The sequence below is a fragment of the Crocodylus siamensis genome, chromosome 2 (genome assembly GCF_052110815.1).
Source record: "Crocodylus siamensis isolate JL-2025a chromosome 2, ASM5211081v1, whole genome shotgun sequence".
Classification (NCBI taxonomy): Eukaryota; Metazoa; Chordata; order Crocodylia; family Crocodylidae; genus Crocodylus; species Crocodylus siamensis.
This window is the reverse complement of record NC_143396.1, coordinates 208,337,365-208,356,306: the sequence shown is the minus strand read 5'-3', so window position 1 is coordinate 208,356,306 and position 18,942 is coordinate 208,337,365. Positions and strand designations below refer to the sequence as shown.

At 43.4% G+C, this 18,942-nt stretch overlaps 1 protein-coding gene across 4 annotated transcripts in view; it reads right to left on the bottom strand.

The window, feature by feature from the left end:
- The window catches only part of PPFIA1 (PPFI scaffold protein A1), a 91,048-nt gene extending 75,650 nt beyond the window's left edge, over positions 1 to 15,398 (bottom strand). For all 4 annotated transcript variants that reach the window (XM_090032898.1, XM_090032899.1, XM_090032900.1 and 1 more), the window contains exons 1-2: positions 14,731 to 15,398; positions 12,552 to 12,815 (exon numbers count right to left, since the gene is read on the bottom strand). In XM_090032898.1, coding sequence (XP_089889024.1) covers positions 12,552 to 12,815 — 264 coding nt within the window. In that variant the 5' untranslated portion in view covers positions 14,731 to 15,398. The remainder of the gene's footprint in view (positions 1 to 12,551; positions 12,816 to 14,730) is intronic.
- Positions 15,399 to 18,942: the final 3,544 nt, after the last annotated feature.

Here is an 18,942-nt window from a genome sequence, read left to right as displayed (position 1 = left end):
AGCACTTTAAATACACTCAGCTGGCAGTTTTCTAAAAGGCTGCCAACTCTTGAAATACAATTAAATTTGTTTGTAAACAAATTATTGTAATTTTTAAAAGACTGAATAAAACAAAAAAAGTCAACTATTCTAAATGAATATCAGAAAGTCAGAAGCCAAGACAGAAACCAAGCAATCTTAAGACTGCTAAAACTGAAAAAAGTTACACATTTTTACAGAATTAAAAATTCTGTTACTTTCATCTCAAAATCAAGTGAATAACAGAAGTTTTATTCACATTTCTAGATACTATTTGTAGTAACGTGGCCAAGTAGTAAGAAAGTAAGGTGTTTCAGAAGTGACGTTATTCCCCCAAAACTGCACTTAAGGCATTTCGATTCCCAGGGAAAATTGAGAGAAAAGATTAAAGTACTGTCACATGATAATATTTCCTAATTACTGTAAACAACAAATGCCAACATATACCTCATCATACTGAAATGTTAAATACACTTGTATTATAAGCAGTATCAGCTCTGCTTATAAGACAATAGAAACATAGCCAATGAAGTTAAGAAAACTGACTCATTTTTAACAAGTCACTGGTACTCTTTATTAGCCTGCCCTTGCAAAGTATTGCAGTCACACAACAATAATTTATCATTAGGTTTTAATCCAGAATTTTGTGGAAAGGATTTTTCAAAGAAAGAAAAAAAGTGAAAATAAATAATTCCCTTACACACACTTCCACCTACACCATGGGTGGGCAATTATTTTGGGCAGAGGGCCGCTTACTGACTTCTGGCAAGCCATTAAGGGCCTCATGACAGGCAGCCCAGGGCAGATAAATATTAAATTTTCTAAGTTTTTTAGGGGCCATCCCTAGAGGCACCGTGACCTCCCCTAGTGCCCTTGCCTACCGTGCCAACCTGGGCCTTGAATGCACCCTCTCTCTTGCCCGCCATGTCTTTGATCTTATTATTGTTAATGGGAGGCTGCCTTCCTGCCCTTCTTGGCATGGGGCCGGTCTTGCTATACCACGATGCCGGGGTCTACTCGATATACCTGCCCTTCTCTCCGGGGCCTTCCACTGGGCTTGCCCCCTTCTGGGCTTCCCCTTCACAGGCAGTGCCCCACTCGGCCTGCCCAATGTCCAATATACTCGCGCCTCACACTCTCCCCTGCCCCCACTGGGGCCGCTGCTCGCGCTCGTCGCCCCCCACTGGGTCCTCGTTCGCACCTCATGCGCTCCCCTGCCCGCACTGGGGCCCTTGCTCATCGCGCTCTCCGCCCGCACTCGAGCCTATACTCACACCTCTCGCGCGCCCGCCTACACTGGGGCCTTCTATGCCCGCCTCAGGCTTCCCAAGATTGGGGCTCAGGTGGCCTTAACCTCACCTGGCCCCCAGACTCGCCTTCTCAGGCCTATGCCCCACTGGGGCTCTTCCCAACTGGGGTTCCTAATTGGGGCGTGTCCCAATAATCACCCCCACTGGGCTGGGGTCGGGATACCCCGCTAGCTCAGACCCACCTTCCTGGGCCTATGCCCCACCGGGCTTCTGCCTCTACTGAGATCTTCCCAAAGCTGCCCACACTGGGCTGGGGTCAGGACACCCCCACAACGTGGCACCCTCAGTGGTGTCAGGAACACCCCCACTTTACTGGGGAGCTCCTGATGAGGCCTCCTCCACCCTTACAGCCTCACCCAGTCCTCTGGTCTAATAATCACAACAACCCAAAACAAAAACTCAAAGCCCCTCGGCTACAACATAAATCTTAAGCCAACCTGGCTAACCTTCTCTCATCCCTGCCAGGGTCCTCTCCACCCTGGATCCGCACGCACAACACTGCCCTGCTCGCTCTAGCAGAGCTCTTGCTCCTTAGGCTGCCAGAGGGGAACTGGCTCTGGCCTCAGCCTTCTCTGTTTATGAAGGCCAGGCCCTGCCCCCTGGCAGTCAGCTGACCCAATTAGTTGCTTTGGCAGCTCACAGCTGTGCTGCCCTATTGAGTGGCAGCTAAGCCTATATCACCATTATTAGTAGCAGGTTCCTTAGTGCCCTGATACGCACCATTATCTAGTAGCAGGCACCCTGGTGCCCTGCTACAGGGCCCCATGGGCCGGATAAAATGGTCTGGTGGGTCGCATCTGGCCCCCGGGCCACATTTTGCCCACCCCGACCTACCCACACCAATCCATTTCACTGCACCTTTTAAGACACTGGCCAGTGTATTTGAATAGAATGGGCAATAGTTCTCCCTCAAAAATATAATTTAGCAGTGATTCCACATTTAATATCTTATTTCTTTTAAAAGTGATAAAGGCTATGATGCTTAGCACAACACTAACTAAAAGATACAGTAGACTAATTCGGAACATAATAAAAAATAATTTAATTTTCTTCCACTTAATTTGTTAAATTGGTCTGTCCTGCAGCAGCCTGGGTATTAGAATTCTACCTTAATGATAATTCCATACAGGTGTAGGATTTATCTAGATTCTCCTCCTTAAAACCACTGTTTAACATCTAATTATTCCCTACTATTAACAAGCAATCGTAACTAATTACAGATCAGTTGACAGGTAATTGGGTTTGTGCATACTAACAGAAGTAAAATATAGAGGAGGCTTAACTCATGTCAGGGCTACATTGATAAGGGGCTTTTTCTAAAAAGAAGAAATACTGGAATGTACATCTAACTAAAAAAAATGCCCCACCTATAAAGAGTTACCCAATATTACTTTTAAAAGCTTGAAGCTATTTTCAGGTATTTTTAAATATATTTTTTGTCTGAAGATTCAGTGACATACCGTAACACAGAGGTTACCTCAAAAATATCGGACTACTGTATACCCATTTCTTTTAAATCACATCTGGTTAAAAGGAAGGTATGGCACGGACTCCATTCCTACCATGTGATGAAATAGGTTTTGCTTATGAAAGCTCATAAGCAAGTTAATCTCTAAGGTGCCACCCTGCCCTAGCTTCTGCCTGGTTTCAGACTAACATGGCTAACCACCTCCACAATTTAGTCAAATGGTCATTTAAATAACAATAACTTGATATTTAATAAGTATAATACACATAGAAATGTGGTATTCATGATGACCCCCTCTTATTTAGAAAGACTGGAATCAAATGAAAAGCCAATTATTTTTTAACATTTAGGATTTGCATAAGTTTAAACTAGGGAAATAGGACAGTCAAGCTAAATAATATTATTAAATAATATGCAGAGATCAAGACTACACCCCTACAGACTCTGGATACTCATCCTTAAATAACTCATCCTTTGAGAAACAGAATCATAGAAAATTAGGGTTGGAAGGGACCTCAAGAGGTCATCTAGTCCAGCCCTTTGCTCAAAGCAGGACGGTACCCAGTTATATCATTCTAGCCAAGGTTTTGTCTAGCTGGGTCTAAAAAACCTCCAAGGATGGAGACTCCCCCACCTCTCTGGGTAACCTGCTCCAGTGCTCCAATAATCTCCTGGTGAAAAATTTTCTCCTAATATCTAACAAACTTCCCTTGGCGCAACTTGAGACCATTACTCCTTACTGTCATCTGCCACCACTGAAAACAGCTCCATCCTCTCCGGAACCACCCTTCGGGTAGTTAAAGGCTGTTCATGAACCTCTCCCATCTTCTCTTCTCCAGACTAAATAAGACCAGGTCCCTCAGCCTCTCATAAGTCACATGCCCACGCCCCTTCACTATTTTTGTTGACCTCCATTGGACTCTCTCCAGTTTGTCCACATCCTTTCTGTAGTGGGGGCCCAAAACTGGACACAGTACTCCAGATGCTGCCTCACCAGTGCTGAACAGAGGAAAATAATCACTTCCCTCGATCTGCTGGCAATACTCCTACTAATGCAACCCAGTATGGCATTAACCTCCTTTGGAAGAAGGGAACCTATTCATACTCTGTTGGCTTATATTCATTTTGTCCACTGTAACCCCCAGGTCCTCTTCGGCAGAGTGCTGCCCAGCCAGTCGGCCCCCAAGCCTGTACTGGTGGTACATGGGATTGTTCCATCCCAAGTGCAGGACTTTACATTTGTCCTTAATGAACCTCATGAGATCTTTTTTGGTTCAATCATCCAACATGTTTAGGTCTCTCTGAATCGTAGCTCTACCTTCCAGCATATCCACTACTCCCTGAAGCTTGGTGTCATCCACGGACTTGCTGAGGGTGCACTCCATCACATCTTCCAGATCATTAATGAACATACTGACCTCAACTGGCCCCACTTGATACCGACTGCCAGCTAGACCACTGATTACTTCCCACTGAGCCCAACAATCCAGCCACTTTCTATCCACCTTACAGTCCATTCATCTAGCCCATATTTCCTTAGTTTGCTTGTGAGAATATTGTGGGAGACTATCAAAAGCCTTCCTGAAATCAAGGTATATCATGGCCACTGCTTTCCCCACATCCACAGAGCCAGTCATCTTATCATAGAAGGCAATCAGGTTGGTCAAGCATGACTTGCCCCTGGTGAATCCATGTCAATTGTTCCTAAATACAAGTGGTCTTTGGTTTCTCCGTTTTAAAACCCAATATTCCCTGACAAAAATGCCAAAATCCATGTTTTTCCACAACTGAAATGAAGTGCCCCTATATATCTATATCAGCTGACCACTATGTTTTACTGATATATCGACAATTTTAAAGCAGATCTGAAGCCTACTATTGCCTCATTCTATTACAATAAAATTAATTCTAAATACTTATATCTTGGCATTTCATTTTGTTTTTTGTGGAAAATCAGAGCTCCCCTTGCTCACTACGATATGGGTTCAACTATAGCTGAGCCTGCAGTTGCCTTGCACTGCTGAGCAGCCTGATATACCAGTGCCCCTCACTCCCGAGCTACAACGCCCAACCCGCTCCAGCTTTGCTGGTGGTTCTCACTCCTGATCCGCTGCCCCCTGCCCCCTCCCTCCCCGCAAGTGTGGGGAAGCAGGTGGATGTGGGGTAGGGGAGGAAGGGTCATGAGACAGGACAGGGTGCCTGACCATAAGCGACGCATTGGGAAGACACGTGACCCCCATAACCCCTCTGAGATTTGTGCACCCACAGTGGCCAGACCAGCACCTGGTATGGGAGGGTGGAGGGGAGGTGGTAAAACTTGCTGCTGCCACCACCACCAGCCCCCTCCCAGACATGCTGTTATGGAGTAACACTGCACTGCCAACAGTGCAAGAGGTAATGGACAAGGGTGGGGGGTGGAAATGCTCTGCCCTCACCTCCTCCTCCCACCAGCCACTCATGTATTGGGCTGCAGCTGTACCGCAGAGGGGAGGTGGAGTGGGGGGGCAGGGGGGGCACTGCCTGAGGGAAGCAGTGGCAGAGAAGCAGAGCCATAGCCCAGCAGGTGAGCAGCTGGCAGTGGGAGAAGGTCAGGCAGCTGCTCCCCCTGCACCTGATCAGCATTCTTCTGCTCCCCCCCAACTCTAAGCAGCCCCTTCCAGGCTGGAACTCTACCAGCCTGCAAGAGGAAACCCCACCTGGTTACCTGCACTTTTCCAGTGTTTCCACAACTTTCCACGGCAAATGGAAAATCTGGATTCCTACCTATCACCTTCTCCTCCACTACGTACTTAGAAACAGATTGTTTGAGGACCTGCTCCATGATTTTCACAAGGACCGAGGTGAGGCTGACTGGCCTGTAGTTCCCTGGACCCTCCTTCTTCCCTTCCTTAAATATGGACACTATATTTGTCCTTTTCCAATCATCTGGGACCTCTACCAATGGCCATGAGTTTTCAATGATGGCCAGTGGCTCTGCAATCACATCAGCCAAGTCCCTCAATAACCTTAGGTGCATCCCATCCAGACCCATAGACTTGTATATGTCCATCTTTCCCAAATAGTTTGTAACCTGTTCTTTTGCCACTGTTGGCTGCTCAGCTCCTCCCCACACTGTGCTGCCAGGTGCACTAGGCTGGGTGCTGATCATGCCTGTGAAGAGTGAAGTGAAAAAGGCATTGAGCACTTCAGCCTTTTCCACCTCATCTGTTACTAGGTTGCCTCCCCCATTTAGCACAGGACCCACTTTCCCTGATCATCCTCTTATTGGTCACATACTTGTAGAAACCCTTCTTTGTTATCCTTCATGTCCCTTGTTAGCTTCAACTCCAATTGTTATTTGGCCTTCCTGACTTCATCCCTACATGCCTGAGCAATGCTCTTACACTTCTCCCTAGTCATTGCTCTTCTTGTAAGCTCCCTTTTTGTTTTATTTCACTGAAGAGTTCCCTTCTAAGTCAAGATGGTTTTCTGCCATACTTGCTAGTCTTCCTGAGCCCTCAATAAAATGTCTTTAAAGTACAGCCAGGTCTCCTGGACTCCTTTCCCCCCTCAGACTGGACTCCCAGGGGATCCTCTGAAGGCAGCTCAGGGCAACTGTTCATGTCCCATAAGCCTTTTACATGGGCCTTGCCAACTTCCAACTCCATGATCCTTCCTATTTTATTTAGAAAGTTAGGAACCATTAGGAGGATTAACAAGGAACCATAGATAGTAAGAATTCCCAATGCAGATAACATTCTGATTCAAATATCCAACTCATTCATCAATGTACCCGTAGATATGTCTACTTAGTAGACCTACTAAGCTGGAGCTGGATAAGATTCGACAAATAGATTCAACCCAGACTAGACCAAGATAATACTTGTGGCTTAGGGAAAGCAACTACGAACAATTTCATTTAATTTTTACTATTCTTTACAGGAGGCATCTACCAGCTCCAAACACACATCTGTGCAACAGACATATCTTACTAGTCCCCCTGTGTAACCAAGATCCCTGATACGGAGTTATGTCCAAATGCTTTTATTCTTAACTATGTATCTAACTACAACACTTGCTGAAGTAACGGTTACAGCTTATATCACCATAAGAACTGAACTGTTGCAACAAGCTGTACATAGGATTATCTCTACATATCCCGGGGAAACTTCATCTGGTAGAAAATTTAGTAGCCCACGTACTAAGCTTCCTACATATATTAACATCAAATCTGCAATTCAAGATATTGGTTCTTCATGATATTATAGATCATTTTTAACACAGGACGCCTGAAGGCTTGGCAAGACTGGGAAATTCAAATGTTGCCAAAATTCAATTATTATGAAGATGAGATAACTGGATGCAGACCACTGAAACATGCATATATTCAGTGCAAATTATTGTCTTGAAAACCATTTTAATATTAGTTTGGCTTGATTTTGTAATGTAAATCTTAACCCAACATACTTGTGCATACTTTCCATGAACATGAAGAAAGAAACAAAAAGGATTGTGTTAGTTACTGTCTGAGACAGATGTTTAATGTTGAATATCCTGGAAGCTTCTCTTTCACAACTGCACCTGAACCAACTTGAACAGAAATACTAATATACATGACCCATATATTGTTTTTGCCTACTTGCATGCTAAAAACGTTTAAACCAAAGAGGGATAACAACAGAGACTGTACACTGGGGTTTAATGCAATTAACTCCCTCCCCTCCCCCAAACACCACACACACATACCCTACGTATGGTTACAATAAAACTAAGAATCCAACTAAAACCATTAAAAGCTTTATCTTCTCATCCAAATTCCACATTAGAGGTTTAGTTACAGACGCACGCAAAAAACGATTAGCCTTGCTTTATATAAATTTGGATTTCTTAAAAAACAAAAAATCTTAATAGGACTATCATGAATACAGAGAACAGAATATTCAAGTCATAACACGCTTTCATATGATTTGAGATACGAACGCTAAAGTAAGAGGTTTATTAAGATGCCTCTGAAGATTGGCGTCAAGTATCTGGACACTTCCATTTCCAAATTAGATAGCATAGAATGTGTTCAAGGTGCTGAGTATGATTCAGTTATATTCTCTTACACTTTTGAATATACATGAACACAAGTATTTTGTCACAAGTCTAATGCAACTCTGACCAAAGCCAAGCACATCACTGGCTTCCACACCCTATTCTACTAATAGGGATCTCAATTCTTATCTGCAGTACCCAACTACTTTATAACTACACATCTCAAAACCAAGAAATGATACTTATGCTACATCACACAGAGGTTTTTTGCAACATGTATGGCACACATGTTGCCATCACTATTTTATATTTTTAACACACACATATATAGTGCACAATGTTACACATTTAGAAGTTAATAAAATGTAGGAAACAAATCTTATGATTTTGTACAAGATACATTTTTCTATGAATTTACACATGTGCAACTCTGTAACAAGAACAAACTACATTTCCAACTGAAATTAAACCAATCAATCTGGGCATGTTTGCAATCCAAGTAGTAAAATGCTTATACAAGTTATGAAGATTTAGTTCTTCACAATGCATGAAGATAGGAAAGAGGAGGCAAGACCTTTAAATTAAGGATTTGGTATGAAGTTTTAACAATATTTAAAAAGTTCACCTCACTAATTCAGAAGGCGTTTATAAGGGCATGATCTACCTATTGTAGAAAATCAACTCCTAAAAAGACAAACATTGTCAAGTGAAGAGAACGTAAATTTCAAATCAGGACAAAACTGAAGACTAATTTAACTACAACAAAAAATAATTCTCTGTCAGTTGATTAACTTTATTACTATATGAATATATAAAACAGCATTATTCATAAACAGACAAATACTGACTAACCTCCTATCCTGCAGCCTCATCTGCACAGGTGGGCCCCTACACAGAGCCCCTGCAGAAAGAACAAACAACTTAGCACATGAATGCCACTAGATTCATGGCTTATATACAGCACCTTCATATTGAGCCTGGAGGCATCAATCAGCATGTACCACCCACTCTCCTGCTCCACACCCATTAAAGAAAAAAAAAATTAAAAATAAAAAAACAAACATCACACAAATCTGGGAGCTTTGCTGCCCTTGAGTAGCCCTAAAACACATGGATAAGCATTTCTGAGGCAGAGAAAGGGGTGCTACTCTAAGAGTGCCTCATTTCTTGGATTTGGCAGGAGTAAGACCATGAAGCATGCTTTTCAGCAGTGCACCAAATCTGTGAGAGAGGCAGTGAAGGCAAGCCTTCAATGTATTAAATCAGGAACCAAAAAGATACTTGGAACAATTATCAGTTATCATAGCACTGCTCCTTTTACACAACAGCATCTCTGGAAGTTAAAAATAACAGTCTATTGCTGAAGACTTAAATACATCACAAGACAAAATCATTACCACCACCACAAAGACAAGGTAAAATAAATAATTTCATAGAAAAGCATCTTGCTGCTTATCCCATATTTTAGTAATCCATGTAATTAAAACCTAAGTATTCAGCTACCTGTAAACCGATTCCTGCAACATTTTATCCTAATTAAGAAAAATTACTCAATTTGTATTATCTTTATTAATTTGGCAAAACAAAATGCAATAAAATGAGCTCTCATCACAAAAAGTACTGCTAAAGAAAACTGCATGTCTACATTGACTTTGCTTTCATGTCCACCTGAAATTAATAGCAAAAACACCCAAACCCTGTACTGTTAGTTTCCAAGAGCAAGTTAAAGTAGTTTCCAATACCACCCCTTGCCACAAAAGTTCCCTGACCATCTGTTTGAATTTACCATATGAGTTTCCCCTTCTTCTGTCCCTACTCTTAACTGTTCTATGAAATGTCCTTGTGTAAGAAAGGAAATTTTAACTATAAAAAAAGTTACACAAAAAACTGAAGAAACTATCAGAGCCAAATTACGAGATGTGCATTCCCAATTTCATTCCCAGTTTTCAGTTACTTATAGCAGTTGCAGAAATATTCCATGGGGGTGAGAGATGAATATTATCTCTAAGGATGCTATCAATTATCATGTTCTGCTATTCTTATAAACTCACTATGGAATAAGCTAACATGATATTTTGTTTGACTGTATACCTATACAAGAGTTCCAGTAAAAAAGGTAAACACCTTTCCTGTTTCTTTCTAAAGCCAATCATGCAAGTAAATTGTTTCTTCCTTATGGTTTTTATTAGTGATGAGCTTGCAAGATCACCTGGTCAACTAGAAGATGTTTACATACATCTGTAGCATTACATTTTTAATCCTTTGATCAACTACAAAATGTCAAAAGGACGTTTTAAGCATAAATGGTCAAAAAAGTCCATTGCTATGTGGGGGGGAAGGGGGGGATGGGAAACAATCTGAGAACTTAAATGCTGTAGATAGAGACATACCATTTGTTTAACGCAACAAATTCAAGCACTTCTGTAAATCCATATATTAGTTGATGGCACCCAATGCCTTCCAACATAAGCCCTGCATTGAATCTAGACTCATCTTCCAAAAATATGTTGACATTAACTTAAGAATTACTATGCTGAATAATGTGGTAGGAGAAATAAAAGTAAAAGAAATGGGCAAATCAGAGCCCTGCACATGGCCCCTGCCACTTGGGGATTTTTGGGAGTTCCTGGAACAGAAAGGAATTGGGGGGGGCGGCTATAGGCCAAATAGAAGAATGCAAGGAGTCTCTGACTTGTGCAATACAAGTTTGGCTCACAGACCCTACAGTGAATTTTTGACTCATGGTTATTTGCTTTTATAAAAATGCTGAAAAGGGAGCTTCCTAGATGCTTTAAGCAACTTTGTCATCACTTCAGAAAATGCGATCTGGGCACAATTTAATATAATCAGTGACAAATCTTGCTCTAACAAATCCCCTTGCTTCATGAAAGAAACTAAAAGGCTGCTGGTACCACATTTAAGTTCTCTCAGGACCCACTTCTGTCACACCTAGAAGAAAATGACTTGTTGATTATGGGAAGGGTTGTATGTGGCTTGAATTTAGTTAATACTTCAACTGGGGGGGTGGGGAAGACGGGACATCTAGCTGTGACCATCCACTTGGCCCTTTTAAGATATGTTTTTGTTAGCCAGTTTTGTGGGTTTAAAAAAGAGAAAAGTAGTCAGCTCTTCAGGGCATCTGCCTAACAGACAGCACACAGTGGTGGGAGTCTATTGGCAACAAGTGAAAAATACCATGAGTATGCCATGTAAAACAGTACTGACAATTAAAAAGTAAGAAAAAAGCTAAATGAAGAGAAAACTACCATTTTTGTGGGGGAAAAAGGCTTTTTTTTTAGCACACCATTTATGACTGAGGATATTTTTCCATGCAAGAAAAACATCACATTATCAGAAAGAAGTTATGGGCAATATTAGCTGTTGCTGCTGCTATTTGTAAAGAGAGGATTGTTCCTAGATTTAAGAAATAGATTAGACAAGCACTGATATGGGATTGTTTGGATAGGAATGATCCTGTCTTGTACAGGGCACTGGACTAGATGACCTCCTGAAGACTTTTTCAGTCTTACTTTTTTTTTAAATGAGTCTGTAATACTTGGGGCACAAGTCACAAAACTAGCATCCAAGTTTCAAAGAATGTAAGGTATTGTATTATACAACCGTATAATGAGTGTACAACACATACATGTAGTTCCAAACACTTCACAGGTGTTCTTAGATAGAGATTGCTACTTAGCATGAATAAAGTCTGCAGGCAAAACTGACATTATAATTACCCCACAGACTTAAATCTATCCAAAGATTAAGCATTAGGTATCAATTAAGCATCAATATTAAATCTGTACTGTCAGATGATTTCCAGTCTATTTTGCCATGTTATACAGATCATGCAGTAGTTTTATTTATGACAGGAAGACAGCATAACTGGAAAAGTTTAGAACAATTGTATTAAAGTTTATAAATAGTACTCCAATATGTCCAGAACACCTGAAAGTAATTTAGGTTTATTTGGAAAAAAATGTTTACTACATATCAGTGTAAGATCATAATCAGCATACTTGGAAAAAAGGAGCAAACAGGCATGTTGGGAAGAATGCAAGGTCATGGAGAAAGCTGTGCACTGTTTATTGTAAGGTTGCAGCTAAAACAGATCAGGCTTTCAAACAGTTAGATCTTTGACTTTTTTCCTACAAAAATAGTTGCAACAAACCAAGTACAAAACTGCTGCTATTTGACAGCAAGTCAATTATTTGGTTTCCCAGTCTTAAATGTATTCCTTTTAACTGGAACTGGAAAAAAACAACAACACTGGAAGTTAAGTAAACAATGCTCAGAATTCTGGACCACACATCACCCTGCCCATTTATCACGCTGTAGTTCTTTATTACCCACTTTATTTTCCTGATTTTCACTATGCTGCCTACTCCAAAGCTGCCAAAAAGCTCTCACACTCCAAGGAGGCAAAACACGATCCCTGTCCAAAATGGATCAGATTAGTTGTACAGTATACTCAGACTTTCATTACCATGGCAATGCAGTATGAATTAACATGGAAGCAGTCTTCACCTTTCCAAGTTTCTGTCAGGTGTAATTTATTTATGTTTTTGCTACTTATCTCCTGGATCTTAAAATAAAAGACATCAGAAGTGTACCTTCCTTTCAACAGCTTGCCTACATGCAATCTTTGGAACATTTTTCAAGTGAATACATTCAAAAGGATGAAAAAGTAGAACAATTTAAGGTTATTGCAAGACACTGGGCATTGAAAACATCCGTACCTGTGGAAGTGCAGTATTTAGCTGCCTCTGCAAGGAATCTCTTTCATGACCAACTTCATGCAGCTTGCCCTGTGTCAAAGCTAGTGTCTCTTGAGTTTCTCTTAGTGTTTCCAGGAGACGATCCCTCTCTTCCAGCATAGACACCATTAACTGCTCAAAATGGGAATCAGCATCCGATTGTAACGGGGAGCCTGAACCATGGCCTCCATTTCCCCCAGAGGGAATCTCTGCCTCACTGATGGTTGGCATCACCTCACACATCATCTTGAAATTAAGAGATTAAAGTCAGGCCATTAATTATTATTATTAAAGTACAGAATACAAATCCAAAGACAAAAATGTCCATAAGCCTAGGGAGATACAATGATGGTTTTCCCCAAGAGTGAGGCTTGTCCCTTGCATTCTGGGCAGGGTTACCCCTGAGAGTTTTCCCAAACGTGGGACACTTGACTACACAGTTGCATAGGAAATGGGGACTTGCTTTCCCTGGCTTGCTCCTTGATCTTTTGGTTAGGAGCAAGCAAGACTAGGGGGCATCTGAACCGCAGGCATGTAGGATGCCTGCCAGAGTTTCAGGGAGTATCCAAAGCCCCAGACTGATGCGTCTGGGAAGAAAGATACTTCCCCAGTGGTAGAGCCACATGGACTTGAATGATTGAGCTCTGCTCAGTTGAAACTTGACTTCTGGGATTTGCCCAAGCAAACTTGGAACTGATTTGGCCCTTGAAACAAAATACATAAAATGAAAAAAACCCAAAACCTATCGAAGACTCTTATCTATACAACATACATGTGTATCTGTAATACACCATCTGTTTAATTCCACCTGTGACAGCAATACTAGAAGCTAACCTAACCTAGATAAGACACCATGTTGTATGTGAACAGAGAAGCAAAGCCTAAGAAAAACCTGAAACAAATTCCCCTGTGCCAACTGCAGGAAAAACAACTGGATTGTACATTGGACAACATTAAAAGACAGTTTTTTTAAAGTGGGAGAAAATAATTCTCATTCATTCAGAATGAAACTGGTCACCCCAAATATGGGGTTAACTGTAATTAAGGGCATGTATACCCCATCTACAAACAGGACATCTTGACTTGCTACAGCTTAACCCTATGCACACAGCAAAACAGCTATAGTTTACTGGATTTAAGGCTATATAAACCAGTGTCTTAGGTTTGAAAAATATTACTATCAGTTTTGTTACAGTATCACTTCCTACCAACTTAACTTTGTTGAAAAGCTACACATCTACCCCACTATTTCTGATGTCAATTTATAAAGTATGTATGTGCTTTTTTAAAGTTGTTTGGACCTTTAAACAGTATTAAGCACACCTCAACCTGAAAAAACACAAACCACACATACTGAAGTCTATCATACTTCTTTCAAACTCTTGATACTGCACTCCGCCATCGTGGGAAGAGGCACTACTTTCAGCTGCCACCAAAGCCACAAAAATCTCTATTGGACCATTTTGCTGTATGAAAATAAGCAACAGCAGATTTCTGCACCCAGATGTAGCCACAGGGAAAGCCAAGAGGTCAACCAGGAGAAAGTGAAAATGAAAAGAATGGCCGTTCAAGGTCTTAAATACTAAACAAACAGGACTTGACTGCTATCCAGCACGCTACATCAGCAGCTGTCAGATATAAAAAGAGGGTCTGAGACACAGGCAGAGAGTACGATGAAAATATAAACTTAGAAGTATCATTGTTTTATACCCCACCATGTTTAGTAACAGCAAAAGCCTCATAAGGCCTCACGCTGGAGGGATCCTACGTTTTACAGCCTCATTTGAATCCTGGGCCACCCAGACTTCAGAACCAAGGGAAGTTTCTGTCCACCTCCCCATTTGAAAAGCAACAAAATACGTAAACGACAGTACCAGAGTGTCAATTGGCATCCACTTTTCTCACGGAAACTGAGCAAACGATGGCTTATGAAGCCACACGTACAACTTTTAAACTATCCCTAAAGAAAGTCTGGTGCCTACTGTCTAATATTGGAGTTCCTAAGGCAGTCCTTAAACTTATTTGCAACAAGCGGAGCCCGCACTCTGAATTAATGAGAAGCTCGCCAGGAAGGCCTGTCCCGAGCACAGCACTGTTTTTATACCGGGGCTTTTAAGCTGATCTGAGGCAGGCTCCGGCCACCCACTGCTTGCTGCTTTACCTTGGTCGATGAAACAAAGCAGCGTCACCGCAGGCCCAGGGTTTCGGCAGCACCGGGTCTCCCCCACAGCTTTCTCCTCTCCTAATCCCACTGTGGGAGCCGCAAGTCAGGCGGAGTTGCCATCCAGCGCCCCACAATGTCCGTCCCCAGCGCCCCGAGCCGGAGCAAGAGGCAGCAGAGCACCCCCCAAGTCCCCCAGGCACCAGCCCGGCCTCAGCTCCGCTCCTCCTCGCTGCCAGTCCTCGGCGCCGCCGGGACCATGGGCGGGGGAACGTGTCCGCTGCCGCCTCACCGCCGCCCTCGCCCGCGGCTCCGGGCGGGGGAAGCAGCCGTCGCTCCTGGGCGCTGGGGTCGCAGCCGCGGGATCCTGCCCTTCCTACCGCGTCGCTCACTCATTTATACCCCGGCCGCGGGGATGGCGGCGCCCGCGCCTCGTCCTCGCGGGCCCGGCTCCAGCTGCTGCTGCCCCAGGGGCGCTCCGCAGCGCGGGCCCCTCACCCGCAACCTCGCCGCCGCCGCCGCCGCTCCCGGCGTGCCCCGCGCCCGCAGCAATCACTGCACGTCCACAATGCACCGCGCGCCCCACGGCTCTCGCCGGGTCCAGGCCCCTCCCCCACGGAGCCGAGACTCGGGCCAGCGGCAGCCCCAGTGCGCGGGGTGCCAGAGTGCGGAGGGCTGCGCGATTCTGCGCGTGCGCGGAACACTGCCCGCGCCATACAGCGGGCGGGGGTCAGGGTGCCTGTGCTGCGCCCCGCTTCTGCCCACAACCAGCGCTTCCGAGGAGCGCGCTCTTGTTTTCCAGAGCAAAAAAAATGTTGGCAATAAATTAGGTGCCATCGCCTTCACGCCTGCAGTAGCTGGAAACAATCTTATCCCCCACCCTGCGGCCAATGGTAGTGCCCTACACCCCCCGCGGCCAATGGTAGTGCCCTACACCCCCGGCGGCCAATGGTAGTGCCCTCCAACCTCCGCAGCCAATGGTAGTGCCCTCTGGTGTCGTGTCCTACTGCCCTCCCCCCAGGTAGTGGTAGCACCCGACGGCCGGGGGCGCGGTGTAGGGAACTGAGAGGTTCTACTATGCGCGTTCACCCCCGCGCGGGAGGTCTTGTCCAGCGGTGCTCGCTGCCCGCCGCTCCTCAGGCGGGCTGCAGCTAGCAGCCTGGAGGACGAGCGAGAGATCAGGACAGTCCCAAGGGCTGGGGAGGTCGCAGGAGGGCTCACTGGTATGAGGATGGAGCCGGGCTGTTCTCAGCGGGGCTAGTGTCAGAGCAAGGAGCAACGGTCCCAAGTTGCAGCAAGGGGAGTTTGGATATTAGGGAAAATTCTCCCACTAGGAGGGTAGTAAAGCACTGGAACAGGTTCCCCAGAGAGGTGGTGGAGTCTCCTCCATCCTTAGAGGTTTTGAAGACCCAGTGAGACAAAACCTTAGCTGGGATGATTTACTTGGGAGACGTCCAGCTTTGAGCAAGGGTTGGACTTGATGGTCTCCTGCGGTCCCTTCCAGCCCTCATTTTTTATGAAAACACCTTGCTTATTTTCAGTGCTGTGGTGATGCTTTTGACACACATATCCTTATGAAGGTGATCCTCCGCAGCTCCCTGCTGTGTTTGCTTGCTCCCTTCTCAAAGGGAAAGCATGCTAACTGTACTCCAGTTGTGCCCAGGACCCAATGAACAACATCCTGCCCTGACACCCCCACCCACCTCCCCACAAAATCTTTGCTTTTTGTTATAATGGTTACTCATTCCAGTCTTGGTAGCAATACTTCTTCCAGCACAAAGCACCTTTATGCCAGTGAAACTGCTTTCATGTGGTCAGATGCACTGCCTTACAGCCCTAAGGCCTACTTTACACTACAAGGGTTTAGTAGCATAGTGTCTATGAGTAGCTACTTACAATCAAAAAAGCAAGCCACTACTCTGATAAAGCAATGCCAGTAAATACCTACCAGCATGTTAACAAAAAGTTGTTTCCTGCTATAGGTTGTTGCCATTAGGGAACACACTTAAGCTATATCAGCAAAAGAACAGTTTCTCCAATATAAACTGCATCTCCACCATAGAGCTGTTTGTACAGGGACTCCTCATCAGCAGCAGTTCCTCAGTACCAGAATGACAGTCTTTCAGTAAACAGGGAAGTCATTAGATGACTGAGGAGATCCATAGACAACTGGTATTATTGTACACAGAAAGCTCTTTCACTTTGGTGGAGGGAGCTTATTTTGTAAGTCAGGGGGAACAGTGATAGTCTTCTAATTCAAACCTCAACTACAGGCTGATTGATATTACATGGTATTAGTTTAAATATTTGCCTTCAGCAGTGCTGATTACTGATGGCAGCATTTTCAGACTGGTTCAGTCCTGTTAAACCCAGAGCCTCAATTCAGCAGAGGCAGCAGCAGGGCTCTTGGAATGCACAAAAGGAAACAGGGACTGCACGAAAGAGCTTGTTACAGGTTTGTGTGAGTGAGTTGTGAGACAAGTGACATTAAGCATGGTACTGAAATTAAGCATATACAGAGTCTGTCCCACAAAGAATTGCGATACTGGCTTTAAAAAAAAAATCTTTAAAAATAAATATGTAATGAGAGCATCTACATGTGCACTTTAATGTGCTTACCATTCTACTGCACATTAAAGCAGCACTTAAAAACCATGCTAATAAGCTAATGTGCAGTAAAATAAGCCAGTGGTTCCCAACCCCTGGGCTGCAGCCTGGTTCTGGGCTGTGAAGAGTTGGCTGCCGGTCTGCAGGGGGTTGGCTGCTGCAGACCAGAAGTGACTGAAGACCTGCAAACTGCAGTCTGGCCAGCTGCGGACTGGAAGTGACTAGCATACTCTGGACTGACAGCCAGTTTTTATACTGAGTATAAAAAAGGGTTGGCTTTCTGCCCACAGTATGCCAAGTCACTTCTGGTCCGCAGTTTCCCAGTCCATGGTTTGCCAGTCCTCAGCATAAAAAGGTTGGGAACCCCTGAAATAGGTTACTGCACATTAAGCATCACCTAAAAAGTGTGTGCTTGTACTACCATGCATTAGCACAACCTGATGTACATTTACCTCATATTGGAGGTACTAAATTTAATGTGCTTTAGGAAAATCACATTAATGCACATGTAGACATGCCCACTGTGTTCTTCGTACCTGCCTTTGCTATCCAAGCCATAAAGGTGAACACAGTTACTTGAAGCTTTTTTCTGCAACCAAGTAGTTTAAAACCTTTTTTAAAATAACAGCTAAGATTTTCATGGAATCTCATGATTCTGAAATTTGTGGCTTTACGAAAAGCACCACATATTGGGCCACTTCCTACAAATTACAAAAAACAGGCAACATTGGTCAGCACAGATTTTGTGTAGAAAAAGTAAATATTCAAGCTGAAACTAATTCATGTTATTCTTAGAGGAAAAGAAAACTGATTTTGCTAATTATACCTGTGCTGTCAAAATGATCTCAGCAAATCTTTATACATAATCATTATTAAAAGCACAGGTTTTAACGTAAATGTTGGAAAACAGTCACTTTTGCTTCTGATTTGCTTCAGTTATATTCCTTGGCCCCCATCCTTTAAGTGGGTCTGCGCTGAAGCCCAATGATGCCAGAGGGGCTCCATGTGAACACAAGCTTTACTCAGGAAGAACTAGCTAGAAGATCAGAACGCTTGTCATAAAGCAGGGGTGGCCAACCTGTGGCTTGTGTATGTGGCATGCAGCAGACTAGTTTTGAGCGATGGCAAGCAAGCCATCTAGAAACCCAATAAAATTAAATGGGACTACAATGAATTAATGGATTTTCTCCCCCAAGTTCTAGTTCTGGAACTGCCTCTATATAGGTAAACTATTGCACTTACAGGGAATTAATTGAAGAGTAAGCATTGACTTGTTAAACCCCAATTAATATAAATGTTTTCAAATTAAAATATTATGGAAAAAATATATTTTCCTATATGGAGGCTATGAAAATGTATTTTTAAAGATGCGCTGTACATAGCTCTAAGCTTCAAAAAAAAAATTATTTGATTAGACTGGAATTATTTGGGCTTGTATATTTTCCCTCCTGCAGGTTTTACCAGGAAGAGAACAAAAAATAATACAAAATCATCCCAGTTTAAAAAACTAGGAAAAAACCCAACAATTTTTTCTTCTACTTTGTTTTGCCCATGCTGGAAATATTATGATAATTATCCACTTGGATAATGAAAAGCTTTCACAAG